Consider the following 19,007-nt stretch of genomic DNA (forward strand, 5'->3'; position numbering starts at 1 on the left):
TGTGCTGTATATATGTGTATGTAGCTTCAATATATATGTATATCATATCATACATATATGTATTCATATACATGTCGTGTGTATTTGCATACAAACAAAATATATATATGTATATTATATATTATATATATATATTTTGTATATCCAATGGCTTTGTTGTGTTTCCGTGATATATGTAAACGCGCGTCAAGTGTTTTTTCTGTGTGTCCCTCATCCACCCTCCCCCCAGAGATCTGGCTTAGCTGTGGCGAGGGGGCCACAGCGCCAACGACAACGCACAACTAATATAAAATAAAATTTCAAAAATACAACCTTAAACAAAAAAACAGAGATAAAGAAATGAACAAACAAACAAACAAAAAGAAAAAAACGAAAACTGCGGGAAAAGGATTAATACAATTTACTATGTATCTGTGTATGCTATAACTGTAACTGTAATTGTAATTGTAACTCTTACTGTAACTGTAATTTAAATTGTATGTTCAAATGACCCAATCAAGATCGGGCCAACACCATTGTCCACAGAACGTGCATACATACATCATAGTACACATAAAGATAACGCTAGATATCTAGAATATCTAAAATTAAAGCTATATAACTACTATGTATATCCATACGTATTGTGTGTATGTATTATATCTATATATATAATACTATAATTATAGTCTAGAATATCGGGAGAATGTTGACGAAATGTAATGCCAGAGGATCTGTGGATCTGGATCACAGATCAGAAGCAGATGTGGAAGATCCGAACAAAATCTAATTTTCGAGCTAAACTAAATGTGCATCTCATCGAGTGTGTGTGTGTGTGTGTGTGTATGTATGTATGTATATGTTCCACTATGCATGTATGTGTTATCCACCTAGACGTTACCCTAGATGTATGTACAAATTCATATATACATATATATGTATATGATAATGCCGATTATGATAGTTACCACGTAAAGCTAATGAAATCTCCAACTGGAAAATAAAACTGAAATTGAAATTTACACCCTTCCCCAAAAGAAACAAAAAAAAAAAACCCAAGTCGTAAAACACACCAATATCCAATCTCTCCACTCTACACTGATTGTCTAAACGATATTCGCATTAGCCAGGCATATAAACCCTACATACCATACATACATATATGTAAAACATACTCCATACTCTCTATCTCTCTCTCTCTCGGCTAAGTAATTGTGTGTGTGTGTATGTGTATGTGTAATGTTCCAAAATTAGCGAAACAACAATTTCCATACAATCATACATACCTATATTTTAACTATCGATGCGGTGCAGTAGAAGAAGAAAGGAGTGCATGCAAGCATCACGAAGGATGGGGCGATCGAAAAACAAAAATTGTAGACAACATAAGCCTAAGTGTTATTTCTTGTAATTGAGCATTAATTTTTTTATATAAAACAAAAACTTAAATATGTAATTATATATATATATATGTGTGTGTATTGTATCTTGTGTCTGAACGGACCTCAAACTTAAACAAAACAAAACAAAAAAAGAAGATGCGAACACTCCAGCAGAGCAGAGGAAAAGGCTCAAAAATATGGAAGAAATGGAAAACGAGATGAAATCTGTTGCCAAAAACAGAGAGACGAGAGGAGAGGAGAAGAGAAGAGGAGTCGACAGAGGATGAAGAGGAATAAACAATTAACCATTATATAGTATAATTTGTATAGATGTGTGTCTATTGCATTATTTGTACACGTACATATATATACCGTCTATGTATTAACGTATATATGTGTATGCATTTATTTATATACGCTAAAAAAAAAAAAAAACAAGCAAAAATATGTCTTAAAACCAAAACTAAAAAAAAAACGTAAAAAACAAGAAAAAAAAAATTGTAATTGCCGTGATGTGTAATGATATTTTTAAAAGCAAATTTTATGCCACGCCCATGCTAAGCAAAACCACACGATCCTCCTCCCTGTCCTCTACCATTTCCCGTTCCGTGTACGCTCCCTCCCCTCCTCATAAACCATAACCATGCCACTTGCAGACTTGACGTGGATCACTTCCCACAGCCCCACCACTCACACAACACAACTTAACTCCCGGACCCTCCAAAACCTGGGCAGCCCTATGGATGAGACAGGTAGCACACATATCCACTATATCCATGCATATATATGCCTGTACTACCACTGATCCTGGGCCTCTGCAGAGGTGAAAGATCCACAAGAGCATGGAGAGGAGAAAAAAGAAAAAGAAAACTCATAAAATGAAATCAAACGAAACGAAATAAGAATAAATTTGTGGGCATTTTCCAAATATTTGTGAAGCATTCGGAAAAAGTTTTTATTTAAGGGAACAGTCAAAAAAATACGATTATTTAAAGGGAATTTCAAAGATGGAGACGCCTTGGCCTCTAATCTAAATGGACACCACAAATATATCATGCCATTGATGTATTGGGACTCACCCTTGAAAAGGTTTGCAAGGAGTGTTTTTCTTAGATAACCGTAAAGCCTGCGCTTGGTTGCAAAACCTAATTCAATCTCTTGAATGTCGTTCCATGCTCTCTCTCTCTCTCTCCCTCAGGATTGAGCTTCAAAGTCGCAATATTCCCAAACCAAATTTAACTCCATTCCCTGTACTTTGCAGATCTAACGAGAAGGAACATTGTGGGTCGTTTTTGCTGCCGCGACTCAACTTTTTCACAATATATGTGAGGATATGATTTAAGTGGAATTTTTAAATATTTTATCAGTTTTCATTTTTGTGCTACATCTGTCATGTAGATGTAACATATAAAATGTAGATTATTCATTTCCTCCGCCAGAGTGCGCTACCCGTGTCAAAGTTTGTGCGAGCGAGAAAGAGAATTAGTAGCGCTGCATTACTGGAAGGAGGTGGGGTATCAACTGAAAATAAATTTCTTCATTCTGGCTATAATAATGATCCGATCTAACCCAGATTCGGCAATCTGTTAGATATGGTTATTCTGTACGATATCTTCATATCTAAGTGGTATCTTCAAAATTGTGGATGCCACAGATTTTCGTCCTTTGCGAAGGTGGAAGAGGGCTTGACAAAATTTCGAAACAAACTTGATTCAGTGTGATATTACATGAGTCTGGAAACAAAATTTGGTTGCTCTAGATCTTATAGTCTCTGAGAAAAAGGCGAAAAAAAAAGACGGACAGACAGGCTATATCGACTCTGCTACTGATGCTGATCAAGAACATATATACTTTATGGGGTCGGAAATGTTTCCTTCTCTGCGTTACACACATCCATTTTTACCACAAATACAATATACAACTTAGCTGTTCGAGTACGGGTATACAAATTGTCCATCCTGTGGGGACCCGAAGAGCAAAGCCCAAATTTTTAAACTTTGGAAGAGATTCATAGCCCATAGCCATCATCAGTCGTGATTGACGATTCGAATCTGTTTAAATGGATTAGCTCAAGGACCTAATTCCAGTGATCTAATATTATTGATATAATGAGAAGATAGAATTAGAGGCTATGATAACAATTATTTGCATTAATTTATTGAAACAGTCCAGCCCCACTTCCCACTTAACTACCCAAAAGGTTGGCTACAATGGCCTCCGTGTCCATCAGTGTCATCTTATTCGTTAACTTGGACTTTTTATAGGCGGGCTCGTCATCGGAGTCCTCGCCATCATCGTCATTATCATCAGAACTGTAACTGGGCTCTGGCTGTGGCTGCGATTGATGATCCCCATTTGGATTGGTTTGTTTTTTGTATACTTTATCGGGATCGGGCAGCCAGGACAGGTCCACCGAACCGTCACTATCACTATCACTATTGGCATCGGCATCTGGTTCCTGATCGTTGACGTCCTCTTCGTCCTCGCTCGATCCTTGGGCAGCCTCTGTCTTCTTGCGGAGCTTCTCGCGCTGTAGCTTGTGACGCTTCTTGACCAGCTCGCGGAAGCGGAGTTTGTCGTATTGATCCTCCTCGGAGAGTAGGGTCTTGGATAGCACCAAGTTGATTCCACCATCGTCGTCCTTGTTATCTTTTTTCTGGCGCTGCTGCCTGGAACTGAGTGCCTTCATCTGGCTGCGATCGTCGGCCACAGTTTCACCCTCTTCGTCGAACTTGAGCTTTGAGTTAACCTGCAAATTTTTCTTGAGCGCCTTTTTAGCCAGCGACGCCTTAGTGACGAGCTTTTCGCGCTTGGGCACCACCAGCGGCTCCTCCAGCTCGCCCTCATCTTTGGTCTGGTCCAGCTGTAACTCCAGGGGTCCACCCTCCACATCGTGATCTCTTCGCTTGACTCTGATCAGGTCATCATCATCATCGGTGTCATCATCATCTTCATTACTGCCATCATCCGCACCAAAGGTTTTCTGTCTATTAATCTTAGGAAGGGTGGAACTGGGACTGGCGTCGGCAGGGCCCTCCGCCAGATTCTGCTGCTGCTGGAGCTGTTTCTGACGCCAAAGGAACTTCTCGAGGAAGGGGACACGCGGCGTCACCGCCAGGCCCAGCGATTGTGCGTAGGCGTCCAAGTCCAGACTAAACACATTGAACAGACGCTTGTTACGCATGAGGAAGACGGACTTGAGGTATGAGAGGAAGGCACGCTGAGCGGTGGCTCGAAGCTCGGGGAACTGGGCCAGGAACGCCTCGATCTTGACGCGCGGCGAGAAAAGTTTTTTCGGATCAATCTGGACACAGTGGATGTTCAGGTTGAGCTGCTCCTTCAGCGCCCCGATCATGTACTCCTCTTCGCTGGGAGTCAGGACCAGTAGGCACTCGCCACGGGTTTTGTTGCGGGCAGAGCGACCCGCTCGATGGATGTACTGGGAAACATCCTCGGGACAGTCCAGCTGGACAACCCAGTTGACGGCGGGGAAGTCGAGGCCGCGTGAGGCCACGTCTGTCGAGAACATGACCACGTGACTCTTCCGCAGGAAGTCTTCGTAGATGGCGATGCGGCGATCCTGGTGCAGGGTTCCGTAGAGGGCAAGCAGTGGACACCCCGGCCTTAGCTTGCAGAATATCTCGTAGAGATACTTCGCCTGCTTGCAGCTGGAAACGAACACGATGATCTTCTGCTTCAAGTGGTTCTTGATGAAAGACCAGAGCATAGTGATTTTGTCCTCCAGATTGAGGACCACATAGCTCTGCTGCAGCAGCTCTGGAACTGCCAGAACGGCAGTCGTCTGACCACTCTCCTTTGTGGATGCGGACGATGAGGTGGAAGCTGCTGATTGGCCACCATATCCCACATAGACGGGATCTTTTAGATTGAGTCTCGCCAAATCCTGAACTGTATTTGTCTGCGTGGCCGAGAAGAGCAGAGTCTGCCGTTCCGGCGGAAAGTTCTCGATTATAGAATTCAGGGTCTTTTGGAAGCCCATGTCCAGGCACCGATCCGCCTCGTCCAGGACCAGAACCTCCATTGAGCTGGTGTTGAACAGCGGATTCTCGTCCATGTGCTGCAGCAGACGGCCGGGCGTGCAGATCAGAATATTGCACTGGTCCATTCGCGTTCGCTCGAACTTCAGATTCTTGCCCCCTATTATCAGACCGGCAGAGAAGTCGTGATGCTTGCCGACCTTCTTAAGGGTCTCGAAGATCTGGTAGGCCAGCTCGCGCGTGGGCGAGATGATTATGGCACCCACTCCATCCGTGCGCGACCATTTGTTGATGAACAGGTGCTCCAAGACCTAAATAGAGGTGGAGATATAGGAAATCTAAGTCAAATGTATTTTCTGTCTAAGATCTCCGGCCACTTACGGGTATGAGGAATGCCAAGGTCTTCCCACTGCCAGTAACAGCGGCGCCCAGCACATCCTTACCCAGTAATGCTGGTCCGAGGCTTTCCAGTTGCACTTGCGTTGGATTGACGAATTTGGCCTCGGCCAAGGCCTTCTGCGTCTTTTGCGAGAGTGGGAACTGAGCGAACTTCTTGATGGCCTGTGCATCGATCTCTTTGTATCGGTCCTGGAGCTCTTGGATTTCTTTTTCGTTGGCCGCAAGTTTTGATTTGTTGTACTCTGGCCTTGGTCGCTTCAGCTTGTTGTTGGGGCTGGGTTTGCCATTGCTCGTCCTGGGGCGCGGACCTGGTTTTCCAGACCGCTTGGGTTTCTGTCGCTGCATTCCCTGGAAATTATATATTCTATTCTCTTAAATGTTGGACAAAAATCATCCAAAACACGTTCTGGTTGCACGCGGGAATCGAGACACGATGAATTTATTTATATCAGTGTGACCGCGGACTATCGATAGTATACCGTTTGATTTTCCGATATATATCAGAAATATACCTTTTTATTCTCCAAATATACCATTAATAAGTATTTATTTTTCTCACCTTTGTATAATAATATTAAAAAATACGTTATAGCACATATTCTTATAGAAATAAAAATTGAAAATTGAAAGCATTTGTACATTTCTGTTGATGTATTTTGGTAAATCAGATATTATATTGTTGGATTTCATTAAAAAGATATACCACCATTAGACGTATTCAACTAAACTTTAATATCGGTACAGTACAGAAACACAAAAAACAACATGAAGGGTATACCATACCCGGTATAAGCTGTTGCACTAGGGCTTCATAAAAATTATGGAAAACGGCAGAGGCTTGATGCTCATATTTACTTAATATTTATCCCATCCAAAAAAATTGAAAAGACGCATGACGCAGCCCTAGTGTAAACAGGCTAGAAGATAATATCGAAGCCGATAGCAAACTCGCGGCAGTGTAACGAGGCCATAAAAGGTTGACTTAAACTTTTATTATTTTCTTGTAAGCATTTGTGATAAAGAGATCTCATGAAGAGGAACAAATTAATTGGTTAATATTATTTAACTAAGTATATGTACTTGACAGCCCTAATTCAGTTATTGCAATGGTGTGGCAGCCCTGTACAAGTTGTTCTCATCTCAGTGTGTTATCGTTCTTATTGTTGCTGTCCGAAGTTTGTATCTACAACAAGGTCCCGTTGCCCATACAATCTGCTAAATATGTGTTGTGCTGCAACAGTTAAAAGTGTGATAGGAGCGCGCGGCGTGAAACTGTTGAAAGCAATTGCCATTGCCTGGTTCTACTGGTGCTCGCTGTGAAGCTCTGCCCGCCCCCACCCCGCCACAACAGCAACTCAAACAACAACGGCGCTGATAACGGCAGCTTCAGACGCAGCAGCCATAGGAAGAGCTAAAGCTCAAGCTAGTGGCAGCCAGCCCCAACTCCAATCGGTTCGACAGCAGCTAGGCCCCGGCCCCCTGCCCCAGCTTCTGTCCCTTTACCCAGCTATTCAGCCATGGGCACTATCTCATCAGTGCTGCAGTGGTCGTGCACCAAGTGCAATACGATCAATCCGACTGAATCTCTGAAATGCTTCAATTGCGGGACGGTGCGCAAGGTGTTTCCCAGTCCTACCGCAACATTGTCGTCGCACCAGACGACGGCTACAGTCACAGCAACAACTGCACCGCGACAGCCCAGCACTTGGATACATCGACAGCAAGCACCCCCGCATCCGGCAGAAGCGTTGCCAGCTGATGGAGAGTCGCTTGATAGGAGCAAAACGGTAACCAGGTAAGAAATAAAGTAGTCAGCACACAGTAGGCAAAGAGCAGCGGTGGGCCAAAAATCATCACACAAAAACAAACAGCCTGTCCGCGTGTGTGTGTGTGTGGTGCGAGTGTGCGTGTCGCGTGCGTTTGTGTGTGTGTGTGTGTGTGCGTGTGCCTGTATACATAGAGAAGTAGGAGGAGGAGCAGCAGCAGCAACAGCAACAACAAAAAAGGAGGAACAGAGACGAATTGGGGAAAATCGATTTGGATCAAGAAACATTGTTTACAGTTTTATTGATTTGGTTTTTAATTGAATATTACTCTTCGTTCTATCGCCACCCTCCTTCGCCCCTGCCCACAATCGGCCACTGAGGCGTCTGCGCCTCTGTTTCCAGCCGTAGCGCAAAACAAACAACCTAATTTTTGCTGAAAATTAAGCGGAAAGTGAGTGGGAAGAAGAGCAGAGCGGAGCAGAGAAAGGAACAGAACTCCAGTGAAAGGGGTGGTCGAAAGTCGAAAGTCGGATTTCCATGCGGTCATTGAAATAACCTTTGACTCCGGGCCCCTAACCCACACCGTTCTCCTTTCCCCTCCTTGTGTTTCCAGAAACGAATACAACAAGCATGTCTACAAGTCGCTGCTGCGCGGCTGTCTGAAGCGACCGCAGCGGAACAGCCAGAACCTGCCCGCCAACTGCGTCGACTGCGAGGACACGCGAAAGTACATCAAGAGCTCCATCGAGCTATATCGGCACTTCTCGAACCCGGCGCTGAACCGACGCTGGATCTGCCACGCCTGCGAGACGGACAACAATTCGGTGACCTGGCACTGTTTGATCTGCGACACGGTCAGTTATCTGGCGCCCATCTACAAGGACGCCATTGCCGGCGACGGTCCTCGGGGCCAAGAGCTAGCTGGCAGCCTAGGAAGCGGCAGCAAGGCGGAGCTGCTGCCGGACAGAGCGGACCAGAATAGTCATCATAGTCATCACCAGCTGCACCAGCACCAACACCAACACCAACACCATCAGGAGGAGCATCAACAACAACAACATTCCCAAAAACGACACCTTAAGGGCAGCGGTCGCAGTGGTAGATTCTCCCTCTTCCGACGCACCCAGAGCCTGAGCACGGCCATCGACAAGAGCTCCTCGGGGCGTAGCTGTCACATATGCTATGTGAACAACCAGAGCAAGGACATATTCAATCTGCCCCAGTCCAAGCCGCAGCTAACAGGTGAGTCCTACCGATCGCAGCGCACTTTTGAAACCCCCTCTAGTGGAATCTCTAATCTCATGGCATCTCTCATCCCTTTGCTAGGTGTTCCTCCGGCGGCCACCTGCAGCAATTCGCGCTTCGCCATTGCCAACGATACCTTCTGTCGTCGCAAGCAGAACAATAACAACAAGAACCAAAATAAAGTGGTGCGCGAGAGCTGCGCCAAAAAGAGATATAACTTCACCATCACTACGCTCTCGCGATCCTCGGCCAAGGAGGAGGCCAAGTCTAACTCAAAACCGCTGCGCCAGCAACAACAGCAGCAGCCGAAGCAGCAGCAGCAAGCGAATGCCCAGCGGGAGCCAGCAGTGAGTATGAATCCATCACAGTTCACCATACCGAGGAACGGAGTCTTCATTGCCGTCAATGAGTGGTCAGAACCGACGGCCAGTACCGCCGCCAGTGGAAAGCGCAGCCAAGCCCTGCCCTGGGATATGGCCCACAATCATCAACCCCAGCAGCATCAGCAGCAGAACCAACACCACAACAACAACAATAACAACAACAGTAACAGCAACAAGAACAACAACAACTGTGGAAAGATGCAGGAGCAGCAGCAGCAGCAGCTGTATGAGAACGAGTGCGTAGCCTTGGCCCAACAGCAGCTGAGGGCGACCGCTGCCCAGGCAGCCCAGACAGCAGCCACCGCCGTGGCTGTGCCTCAGCTTATGCCAGTGGCTTCCTCCCCTGTGGCAGCAGGGGAGCCGCCAATACCCATCTACGCTCAGGTGAACAAGCAGCACAAGCTCAAGAAGAAACACCATCAGCAACAGCAACAACAGCAGCAGCAGCAGGAAGCTCAGGCCAACAACAATGGAAGCGTTGAGGCGGCAGCTTTGACAACGGACAACAGTAGTAGCGAAGCTATGACAGGATTCGGCCTGGGAGCCAGCACCGATGGCAGCGGGGAGGCAAGCGAGTCAGAGTCGAGCAGTACACAGCCAGAGTTGCACGTCGAAGAGCATTCCATCTATGCCAAGGTTTGGAAGGGACCACGCAAGGCTACTGAATCCAAAATGTAAATTTTAAGCCGCCAGAGCAACACTAACACCAAACACCCAATATCCAACACCCTCTCTCCTGCCACTCCAAAACAGAACGGAAAAGAACGGAACAGAACAGAACGGAACAAAACAGAGCAGAACACACTGTTCCTGTTCCCTTATCAATTATTTAGGTTCTGCTGATTATGTTTTTTTTTTTTTTTTTTTGCTTAGACGCTTAGTCACACCCGGGCCATGTGTCTGTCTGTGTGTGTGCTCCACACAGTGAAAGCTTTGCTGGCGGAAATGCCCCCGAGTCGGGGAAATGTATATTTGCAACCAATCTTGGGGTGTCCGCTATCAAGGGCTCTCACTGTAGATGGCATTATCTTTTCGTTTGGTTTTTCGCTATTTTGCTTTTTGCGGTTTGAGTTGCGTTTTCGTTTTCGTTCCCATTTCAGTTGCAGATTCAGTTTCAGTTTGTTATTAATTAACCAATTAATAAGTTACTTATTTTTGTACACCCATTTCTGCTTGATTTATTATTATTATTACTATTATATACGGACGGATCAATTGGAGCTAATTGAGTTGGAGTTGAAATTTTATCGCTTTCTCTGTGTTTCCAGCACGCATGATCCGGGCAGTAGTCGTCTTATCGTTGCCACAGCCTCAGCGATAGCAACAGGGGGGCCATCAAAATCAGCGATTGCAGCCGCTGTGGCCCAACGCAACGACAATAAACCGCTGGTAGGACACAGCAGCCGCAGCAAGATGTGGACATGCATCAAATGTTCCTATGCCTACAATCGTCTCTGGCTGCAGGCCTGTGAGATGTGTGAGGGCAAGCCGGAGAAGCAAGCCCAACAGCAGGCTCAGCCTCAGCCGCAGCAGCAGCAGCAGGCAGGTCGGTACATCTGTCAAGGAGAATACTGAACCCTGAACATGCGATTATATTTGACTATGATTTGAATTGAATTTCAGAGACGCCAACGAACCGAGACGAACCGTGGACGTGCAAGAAGTGCACTCTGGTCAACTACTCCTCGGCCATGGCCTGCATTGTTTGCGGCGGATCCAAGCTGAAGAGCATCTCCTCCATCGAGGACATGACGCTGCGCAAGGGCGAGTTCTGGACCTGCAGCCACTGCACTCTCAAGAACTCGCTGCACTATGGTATGTGCAGTGCCTGCAAGTCCATTCGGCTGCTCCCCGTCGAAACGGTGCGCGAGCGTCCCGATGGACAGTCGTACGAGGAGCAAGACGCTGCCGCTGCTGGCCACCTCCCGCCTGGCACCGCCAACGAGGCCAAGACTCCCACGGGCATTGCCATGCCCATGCCGATACCCTTGTCCATGCCTATGCCCATGCCCATGCCCATGCTGCAGTTGCCAGCAGCGGTAGTGCATCGTGGGTCGCGCAGTCCCTCGCCCAGGGCGATAGGGATGCTGCCCATGGCACAGCAGCAGCAACAGCAGCAACCGCAACAGGTTCAGCCAGTGAGGAGCTCTTCGGGTGCCATTCCCAAAAGGCACAGCACCGGCGGCTCCATCGTCCCTCGCAACATTTCCATTGCCGGACTGGCGGCTGGCACTTCAGCCTACAACATACAGCAGGGATCACCAGCAGGGTCTGGCTCCAAGAAGTGGCAGTGTCCGGCATGCACCTACGAGAACTGTGCCGCATCCGTGGTGTGTGACATCTGCTCGAGTCCGCGGGGGCTAGTAAACGCTGTTATCGGGGATGCGCTGTCCAGGAAGTCCATACGGGTGGCCTTGACGGACATCCGGCAAGAGAGCAAGCTGATGGAGAACCTGCGCCAGCTGGAGGAGACCGAGGCACTGACCAAGTGGCAGAACATTATCCAGTACTGCCGCGACAACAATGAGCTCTTCGTAGACGACTCCTTTCCGCCGGCGCCGAAAAGCCTCTACTACAATCCGGCAAGCAGTGCGACCGAGGGCAATCCGGTGGTGCAGTGGCGCCGCCCCCACGAGATTAACTGCGACGGCGGCGCATATCCGCCGTGGGCCGTTTTCCGCACTCCCCTGCCATCGGATATCTGCCAGGGTGTGCTGGGTAATTGCTGGCTGCTCAGCGCCCTGGCCGTGCTAGCGGAGCGCGAGGACCTGGTCAAGGAGGTGCTGGTCACCAAGGAGATTTGCCCCCAGGGCGCCTACCAGGTGCGGCTCTGCAAAGACGGCAAGTGGACGACCGTGCTAGTCGATGATCTGCTGCCCTGCGACAAGCGCGGCCATCTGGTCTATTCGCAGGCCAAGCGGAAGCAGCTCTGGGTGCCGCTGATCGAGAAGGCAGTGGCCAAGATCCATGGCTGCTACGAGGCGCTCGTCTCTGGACGCGCCATCGAAGGCCTGGCCACGCTGACGGGCGCCCCCTGTGAGAGTATACCACTGCAGGCCAGCTCCCTGCCCATGCCCAGCGAGGACGAGCTGGACAAGGATCTGATCTGGGCGCAGCTGCTTAGCTCCCGCTGTGTGCGCTTCCTCATGGGTGCCAGCTGCGGCGGCGGCAACATGAAGGTTGACGAGGAGGAGTACCAGCACAAGGGCCTGCGGCCACGGCACGCCTACTCTGTGCTGGACGTGAAGGACATCCAGGGGCACAGGCTGCTCAAGCTGCGAAACCCCTGGGGCCACTACTCGTGGCGCGGAGATTGGTCGGACGACTCTTCGCTGTGGACTGACGACCTCAGGGACGCCCTGATGCCGCATGGCGCCTCCGAGGGCGTCTTCTGGATTTCCTTCGAGGACGTGCTCAACTACTTTGACTGCATCGACATCTGCAAGGTGCGGTCCGGCTGGAACGAGGTGCGTTTACAGGGCACCCTCCAGCCCTTGTGCTCCATTTCCTGTGTCCTGCTCACCGTGCTGGAACCCACCGAGGCGGAGTTCACGCTTTTCCAGGAGGGCCAGCGCAACTCCGAGAAGTCGCAGCGCTCCCAGTTGGATCTCTGTGTTGTGATATTCCGCACCCGCTCGCCGGCGGCCCCCGAGATCGGCCGTCTCGTGGAGCACAGCAAGCGGCAGGTGAGTGCTCGTCGATGCCCAGACCAGTTGACAAATCGACCTTCTGTCCCCGGATTGATTTGAGAATCTCCTTGCAGGTGCGCGGCTTTGTGGGCTGCCACAAGATGCTGGAGCGGGACATATATCTGCTGGTTTGCCTGGCCTTCAACCACTGGCACACTGGTATCGAGGATCCGCACCAGTATCCGCAGTGTATCCTAGCCATCCACAGCTCAAAGCGCTTGCTTGTCGAGCAGATCATCCCTTCGCCGCACCTCCTCGCCGATGCCATCATCAGTCTGACCCTGACCAAGGGTCAGCGGCACGAGGGACGCGAGGGTATGACCGCCTACTACCTCACCAAGGCAAGTTTTTCTTCCCTACTTTCCTCTTCACTCCCACTCCCAATGAGAAAGGTAAGAGTAATATGTGTTTGTGGTTTGTGGTCCTCCGCAGGGCTGGGCGGGTCTGGTTGTGATGGTAGAGAACCGACACGAGAACAAGTGGATCCATGTCAAGTGCGACTGCCAGGAGAGCTACAATGTGGTGTCCACCCGGGGTGAACTGAAGACTGTGGATTCCGTTCCGCCGCTCCAAAGGTAGGTCAGAGATTTAGAGTTGATCAAATTTCCCACTAATTTCGCACCATTACGTACCCGTACCCGTACCAGGCAAGTGATTATTGTGCTAACCCAGCTGGAGGGCAGCGGCGGCTTCAGCATCGCCCATCGGCTCACACACCGACTGGCCAACTCACGGGGCCTCCACGACTGGGGACCGCCCGGAGCCACGCACTGTCCCCCTATTGAAAACGTACACGGGCTGCACGCCCCGCGCCTGATCACCTAAGCTGAAACTCCTCCATTGATTAAGGATCGCACAAATGCGGATGAAATGCATGAACGGATGCCTGAGCACTGGTTAAAGATAACGAACGATTAATGATTCCTTTCGATGTTCTCTCAATGTATACACTTATGTATGTCTTGATTTCCATTCGTCTCCGCTCATTTCTACCGTACTCTAGTCGATGTTTTGTAAACGTATTACGTACCATGCATACAACAAAAACCAAAACCCAAAGGAAAGAAATATATATATGTATAGATGGATATAGGTACATATGCCATCACATCTGATCAAACTTGACACGGACTGGTTAAAAAAAAACAACATTTTAATGTAAATAGGCGATGGGATGGCGATGGCCCTTTGTTTCTTTAGCGAATTACTTTTTGTGACCTTAATCAACTTCTGGGGCGTTTTAAATATCCAGCTCAGCTCAGCTTTTCCAAGAAAATTAGAGCTAAACTCAACTTAAAGAGCTAAGCATGCAAAGATACCTAAGAAATAATAATAATACGGGAAAGGTATGTTAGTATTAGAGATTAAAAAAGAGGAAGGGAATTATTAAGGGATATTTTATGGCAGAGGGAATTATAATCCGAGCATAAGACCCTAAACGATTCATGCAAGAAATAATTCAATCTCCAAAGTGGATGGAACAAAGGAATAATGTTTCTATTTGCTCTAATTTAGGAATCATGAAGCTTATGCGGCTCAGGAAGTCAAATCTATCTATCTATCCTTGACCACGTTGTGCATATAAATGACACCATGCTTTTTTCTACGACTAAGGTGAAAAGGTTTATTAAAAGCAATCTACGAGGGTAAAATGGCAGTCTCACACTTAAATCCAAGTTAATGCCACGCAAAGAAGGAAAAAGGATTGGACTGGGGTCATCATAAACGAGAGCCGTACTCAAAAATCGGACGAACAAGCTAGATTAAAGGGTGTAAAAGGTAGGGGCTTTAAGTAACTTTAACTGGTGAAGAGAAGGAGTTTTTAAAGAGGAGTCTCTGCGACCTAGAACAAAGGTAGCTAGAAATCCATCTCAAAAGATTTGGTGAAAACACTAACAGGTTAAGTTTTTGTGTTAGAAAGGAGTGGTTTAAAGGGTCGAATGCTTTACTGAAATCTGTGTAAATAACATCCGTCTGCAAGTCTTAAATGATAAAAGAGGTGAACTTTTATAAATGTGTGGTTGTTGATCGTCGCCTTATAAATCCGTGCTGTGCTGGAGATTTGCAGGTTTGTTGCAAGTGCGGAGTTGAAATTCTCATCACATCTGCAGTATCATCAATAAAGGCTGGCGAATGTAGACGTAAAATTCGGCCAGCATTAATTAAGTCATACCGTTGTATATAACTGAATATGCCGTAAACGGTCACTGCGGAACAACAAAATAAGTGCCAAAGAACTGTTGGAACTCAATTCAAAAAATGTATATTATGCATTTATACTATCGGTGAGAGGATGGCATCGATGTTTTTCCAGATCTTTCCGATAGTTACTTGTAGCGCCATCGTATTTTCCTCGGTATGTTTTAAAAATGAGAAGGTATATTTTGGTTAATTCCTGATGGTATATTTTATCGATAAGTCCGCGGTCCCACTGGCTGCTATTGTGTTCGTAGAGCTGTCAATGTTTTGAAAAAAAAAAATCGATACTATCGTAATAGTATCGGGCTCAAAAAATATTTAAAAAATCATTGAAACCTTTTAGGAACTTGTCCATTGTAAAAATTAGATGCCACCTGTCGATTTGTTTACAAATTTGTCTTCGTATTTTATAGCAGCCAATCCAAACATATCAAAAGCGCAACGACTGTATCTCGATACTATCCTGATAGTCTCAAAACTATCGATAGTAGAGGCTAGCAGCAAAATATCGATACTCTCGATAGTGCCCTCTTTGGTTTGACACCTCTATTTGTTCGTCTTGCATTGTGTTCGTTCGTTTCGTGTTTTTTTTTTTAAAATGGCTGATACAAAGGGCGTGAGTAGCTCAATAATTTGATGTCAAATTTTGATTAGCCTCGGAAGTGATCGCTTCAAAAAGTGATCCACTCAGAGCAGTTCCTTGCAGATGCAGTGTGTGGGTGGAGTCCAAATGCATTTTTGTTTGGCCCGAGCTTACTGGTGCCTCCCTTCGTTCTGTTCGCCTTTCGTCCGTTCATTGTGCAGTCAAGTGATTCACAACACATGCCGGCGTCAGAGGCGGCGTTGCTATCCGCATTCTTCCTTTGTTTGCGCTTGCAGATCTCTGCGAGTGTTCCACCTCTGACCCACATTCAGAGAGCACTGGCAATGCCAGTCAGTAACGATAGCATTTAGCTGTTTCTTTGGCCATCAGCCATGTACATATGTATGTACATACATATGTATGCACATAAATATGTCGATTGTAGCAAGAGAAATTTGAGTTAAGTTATCGTGCGTGACAAGAATTTAAAACAATCGCGACGCCACCGCTTTCTATGCGGAACGAAATTAAAAAAATGTGTGATATGATAGTGAATGCTTGCTTATTTTTTGGTGTTATGGTATGTTGCAGTTTTCCAGCATTGAGACGCCCGGCTATGTGGGGTTCGCAAATCTGCCCAACCAAGTGCACCGCAAATCGGTGAAAAAAGGCTTCGAGTTCACCCTGATGGTGGTGGGTGAGTCTGGATTGGGCAAGTCTACACTGGTCAACAGTTTATTTCTCACGGACCTATACCCGGAACGCATCATACCCGATGCCATAGGTAGGCGCACGCCCCTCCCTCTCTTTCTTTGTTACCATGTGTCAGAAATTGATGACTCGCTCCTTCTTGCAGAGAAACAAAAGCAAACAGTCAAGTTGGAGGCCTCGACGGTGGAGATCGAGGAGCGTGGGGTCAAGCTGCGCCTCACCGTCGTCGACACACCCGGCTTTGGTGACGCCATCGACAATTCCAACAGCTTCGGTGCTATACTCGAGTACATCGATGAGCAGTACGAGCGCTTCCTGCGTGATGAAAGCGGCCTTAATCGTCGCAACATTGTGGACAATCGCATACACTGCTGCTTCTACTTTATTTCGCCCTTTGGGCATGGGTGAGTTTACTTTCTGTGAAATGTGTTCTCTGACCATACTTAACGCTGAGTTTTGATTGGATTGTGTAGCCTGAAACCATTGGACGTGGAGTTCATGAAGAAACTCCACTCCAAGGTGAACATTGTGCCCGTTATAGCCAAAGCTGACTGCCTCACCAAAAAAGAGATCTTGCGCCTTAAGTGCCGCATTATGCAAGAGATCGAGAGCCACGGCATTAAGATTTATCCACTGCCAGACTGTGATTCCGACGAGGACGAAGACTATAAGGAACAAGTGAAGCAACTGAAGGAAGCTGTGCCTTTCGCTGTCTGCGGCGCCAATACATTACTCGAGGTCAAGGGTAAAAAGGTGCGCGGCCGCCTCTATCCCTGGGGCGTGGTCGAGGTAGAAAATCCCGAGCACTGTGATTTCATAAAGCTGCGCACTATGCTGATGTGAGTAGTTCCCGCTGTCGTCCGACCTATTTCACACGTTCTTGACCTTTTATTTTCTGTTTTTTTTTTTTATATTCGTTCCAGCACCCACATGCAGGATCTGCAGGAGGTGACGCAAGAGGTGCACTACGAAAACTATCGCTCCGATCGCCTGGCCAAAGGCATCAAGTGTAAGGAGAATGGCGTAAAGCAGGAACGTGAAAACAACGTGAACGCCCAGGCTGTGGCCAACAGTGCGCTCTCGGAGAAGGATCGCATACTGCAAGAGAAGGAGGCCGAGCTTGCACGTATGACAGAGATGCTGGCTCAGATGCAAGCCCGCATGCAAGCCCAGCATTAAAGCGTATCCAATCAATCGATACATACACCTACATATATATATGTGTATATTTATATATATCTATATATATATATAAATATACAATATACATATAAAAATCAAGAAGCGAAAAGCACTAAATTGTGCAATCGATAGTTATACACAAAAAACATATACATATATATATTTTGTACGCAGATTTTTAAGTTACGGTCGCGCTTGACTATATTCTCACTGTAAAACGAATGGCGCTAAAGTATTTTGTATTAATTTTGCATTCACCATATTTGTATACATACGTTTATGTACATGCATATGAATATGAATATCAATATATAGAACATAGATATAAATACTTACATACACACACCCGCACATCTACTACTATGCATGGCGAAACGTCTACAATGTAATTGTTCCCCAAAATTCTCATCAAATTTCGTCAAAAACAAACGCGAACACACTTCATATCACACACTCCTAAAATCGAACATGAATAACAACTGTATTCCTACTATGTATTTAGACATGACTTGTCGATATTAACCATGGATTATTGCACTTTGTATTTGCATTTAGATTAAGTTATAGTATCGACCCCATCGCCTGATTCATCCGATCTATTGTGTTACTCGACTTTTTTTTGTCTGTTTATCGTCTTTATAGTCTCCAACACACTCGGCAGTAGCTGCCGCTGGCACCCAGCCAGCTGCCAGCTCCTCTGCTCTTCCGTTATAAGCGTTTTATTTAGGTTATAGGTTTGCACGCCGTGCTGTCGTCCTTTGATTTGCCATAGAGCTATGGGCCCAGTCCCCTGCCCCCTGCATCCTATGCACAATCTTACTGCTCAAAACTTGATCTTTGAAGTACTTAAAGCTCTTTGAAGTGATCCCTTCCTAGGTGGCATGGACCGCCCATAGATCTGCGCCAACTCAGAGGACGAGACAAGGGCAGTCACGGCCACGTGCACTCTCGAAAGTAAAAACCAAAATGTGAAATCTCTTTTTTTATAATGTATATGAACTATTTTATCCAAACTTAATTCGCTATGACTAAATATTCTGCAAGGTGCGTTCCACACTAAACGGAACATCTTGAAAATAAAAGCAACAAAATTGTATTTTATTGCATAATTGTTTTGGTCAATTGATTTGCATTTCAAAGGGTCTTTTGAGGTAACCGCACCCGACGCTGCTTAATTTCGGTGATCGGTGACGAGAACCGATGTATTCAGTATGGTATGGTATGGCGTTGGTCGTTGGCGAAAGCCTGAGAGCTGAACGTTGGTTTTCCAAAACTGACAAAACTATTTTTAGTCCAAACGGTTTAACGAAACCGATACATTTACAAATGACTTGCATCTACTGGCAAGGATTGTATGGCTATCCTGCCCTTAATTTATTACTTTATTTAAAAGAAAAACCAAATTCCGTTCGCCAGCAAACATTACGTTTTGATTACCTTTAGCTTTAATTTTCATTTAATATTAATTTTTGCATGTAGCTTTGCCAAAAT

General features: G+C 46.5%; 3 protein-coding genes across 6 annotated transcripts; 2 read left to right on the plus strand and 1 right to left on the minus strand.

Moving 5' to 3' along the window:
• Positions 1-3,491: 3,491 nt before the first annotated feature.
• On the minus strand, positions 3,492-6,195 carry LOC111081271 (probable ATP-dependent RNA helicase DDX10). Its single transcript, XM_022377286.2, has 2 exons — positions 5,741-6,195; positions 3,492-5,670 (listed from the first exon to the last, which is right to left on the minus strand). Exons 1-2 carry the CDS (start codon positions 6,101-6,103, stop codon positions 3,547-3,549), a joined length of 2,487 nt encoding a protein of 828 aa, XP_022232978.2. The 5' UTR covers positions 6,104-6,195; the 3' UTR covers positions 3,492-3,546.
• A 978-nt stretch (positions 6,196-7,173) lies between these two features.
• Positions 7,174-13,802, plus strand: LOC111081272 (calpain-D). Of its 3 annotated transcripts, XM_022377287.2 has the most exons (8): positions 7,174-7,553; positions 8,138-8,766; positions 8,851-9,826; positions 10,421-10,698; positions 10,776-12,838; positions 12,916-13,182; positions 13,274-13,416; positions 13,489-13,802. In XM_022377287.2, exons 1-8 carry the CDS (start codon positions 7,276-7,278, stop codon positions 13,664-13,666), a joined length of 4,812 nt encoding a protein of 1,603 aa, XP_022232979.2. In that variant the 5' UTR covers positions 7,174-7,275; the 3' UTR covers positions 13,667-13,802. The 3 variants fall into 3 exon arrangements, with proteins under 3 accessions (XP_022232979.2, XP_022232980.2, XP_022232981.2); XM_022377288.2 differs by lacking the exons at positions 8,138-8,766; positions 8,851-9,826; XM_022377289.2 differs by lacking the exons at positions 7,174-7,553; positions 8,138-8,766; positions 8,851-9,826 and adding an exon at positions 10,083-10,309.
• Positions 13,803-15,555: 1,753 nt separating this feature from the next.
• LOC111081273 (septin-1) lies at positions 15,556-18,625 on the plus strand. 2 transcript variants are annotated; one of them, XM_022377290.2, is made up of 5 exons: positions 15,556-15,656; positions 16,215-16,407; positions 16,480-16,738; positions 16,808-17,173; positions 17,258-18,625. In XM_022377290.2, the coding sequence occupies exons 1-5, from the start codon at positions 15,639-15,641 to the stop codon at positions 17,511-17,513; spliced, it is 1,092 nt and encodes a 363-aa protein (XP_022232982.1). In that variant the 5' UTR covers positions 15,556-15,638; the 3' UTR covers positions 17,514-18,625. The 2 variants fall into 2 exon arrangements, with proteins under 2 accessions (XP_022232982.1, XP_022232984.1); XM_022377292.2 differs by lacking the exon at positions 15,556-15,656 and adding an exon at positions 15,732-15,755.
• The last annotated feature ends 382 nt before the right edge of the window (positions 18,626-19,007 follow it).

Source organism: Drosophila obscura, unplaced genomic scaffold (assembly GCF_018151105.1).
Source record: "Drosophila obscura isolate BZ-5 IFL unplaced genomic scaffold, ASM1815110v1 contig_185, whole genome shotgun sequence".
Lineage (NCBI taxonomy): Eukaryota > Metazoa > Arthropoda > Insecta > Diptera > Drosophilidae > Drosophila > Drosophila obscura.

Coding starts and splice junctions, on each gene's coding strand:
- LOC111081271 (XM_022377286.2), bottom strand. CDS start 6,103: ATGCAGCGACAGAAACCCAAGCGGTCTGGAAAACCAGGTCCGCGCCCC. Junction 5,671..5,740: donor CCTTGGCATTCCTCATACCC/GTAAGTGGCCGG, acceptor ACCTCTATTTAG/GTCTTGGAGCACCTGTTCAT.
- LOC111081272 (XM_022377287.2), top strand. CDS start 7,276: ATGGGCACTATCTCATCAGTGCTGCAGTGGTCGTGCACCAAGTGCAAT. Junction 9,827..10,420: donor AAGGCTACTGAATCCAAAAT/GTAAATTTTAAG, acceptor CTGTGTTTCCAG/CACGCATGATCCGGGCAGTA. Junction 10,699..10,775: donor GCAGCAGCAGCAGCAGGCAG/GTCGGTACATCT, acceptor ATTGAATTTCAG/AGACGCCAACGAACCGAGAC.
- LOC111081273 (XM_022377290.2), top strand. Junction 16,408..16,479: donor CATCATACCCGATGCCATAG/GTAGGCGCACGC, acceptor TCCTTCTTGCAG/AGAAACAAAAGCAAACAGTC. Junction 16,739..16,807: donor ATTTCGCCCTTTGGGCATGG/GTGAGTTTACTT, acceptor TGGATTGTGTAG/CCTGAAACCATTGGACGTGG.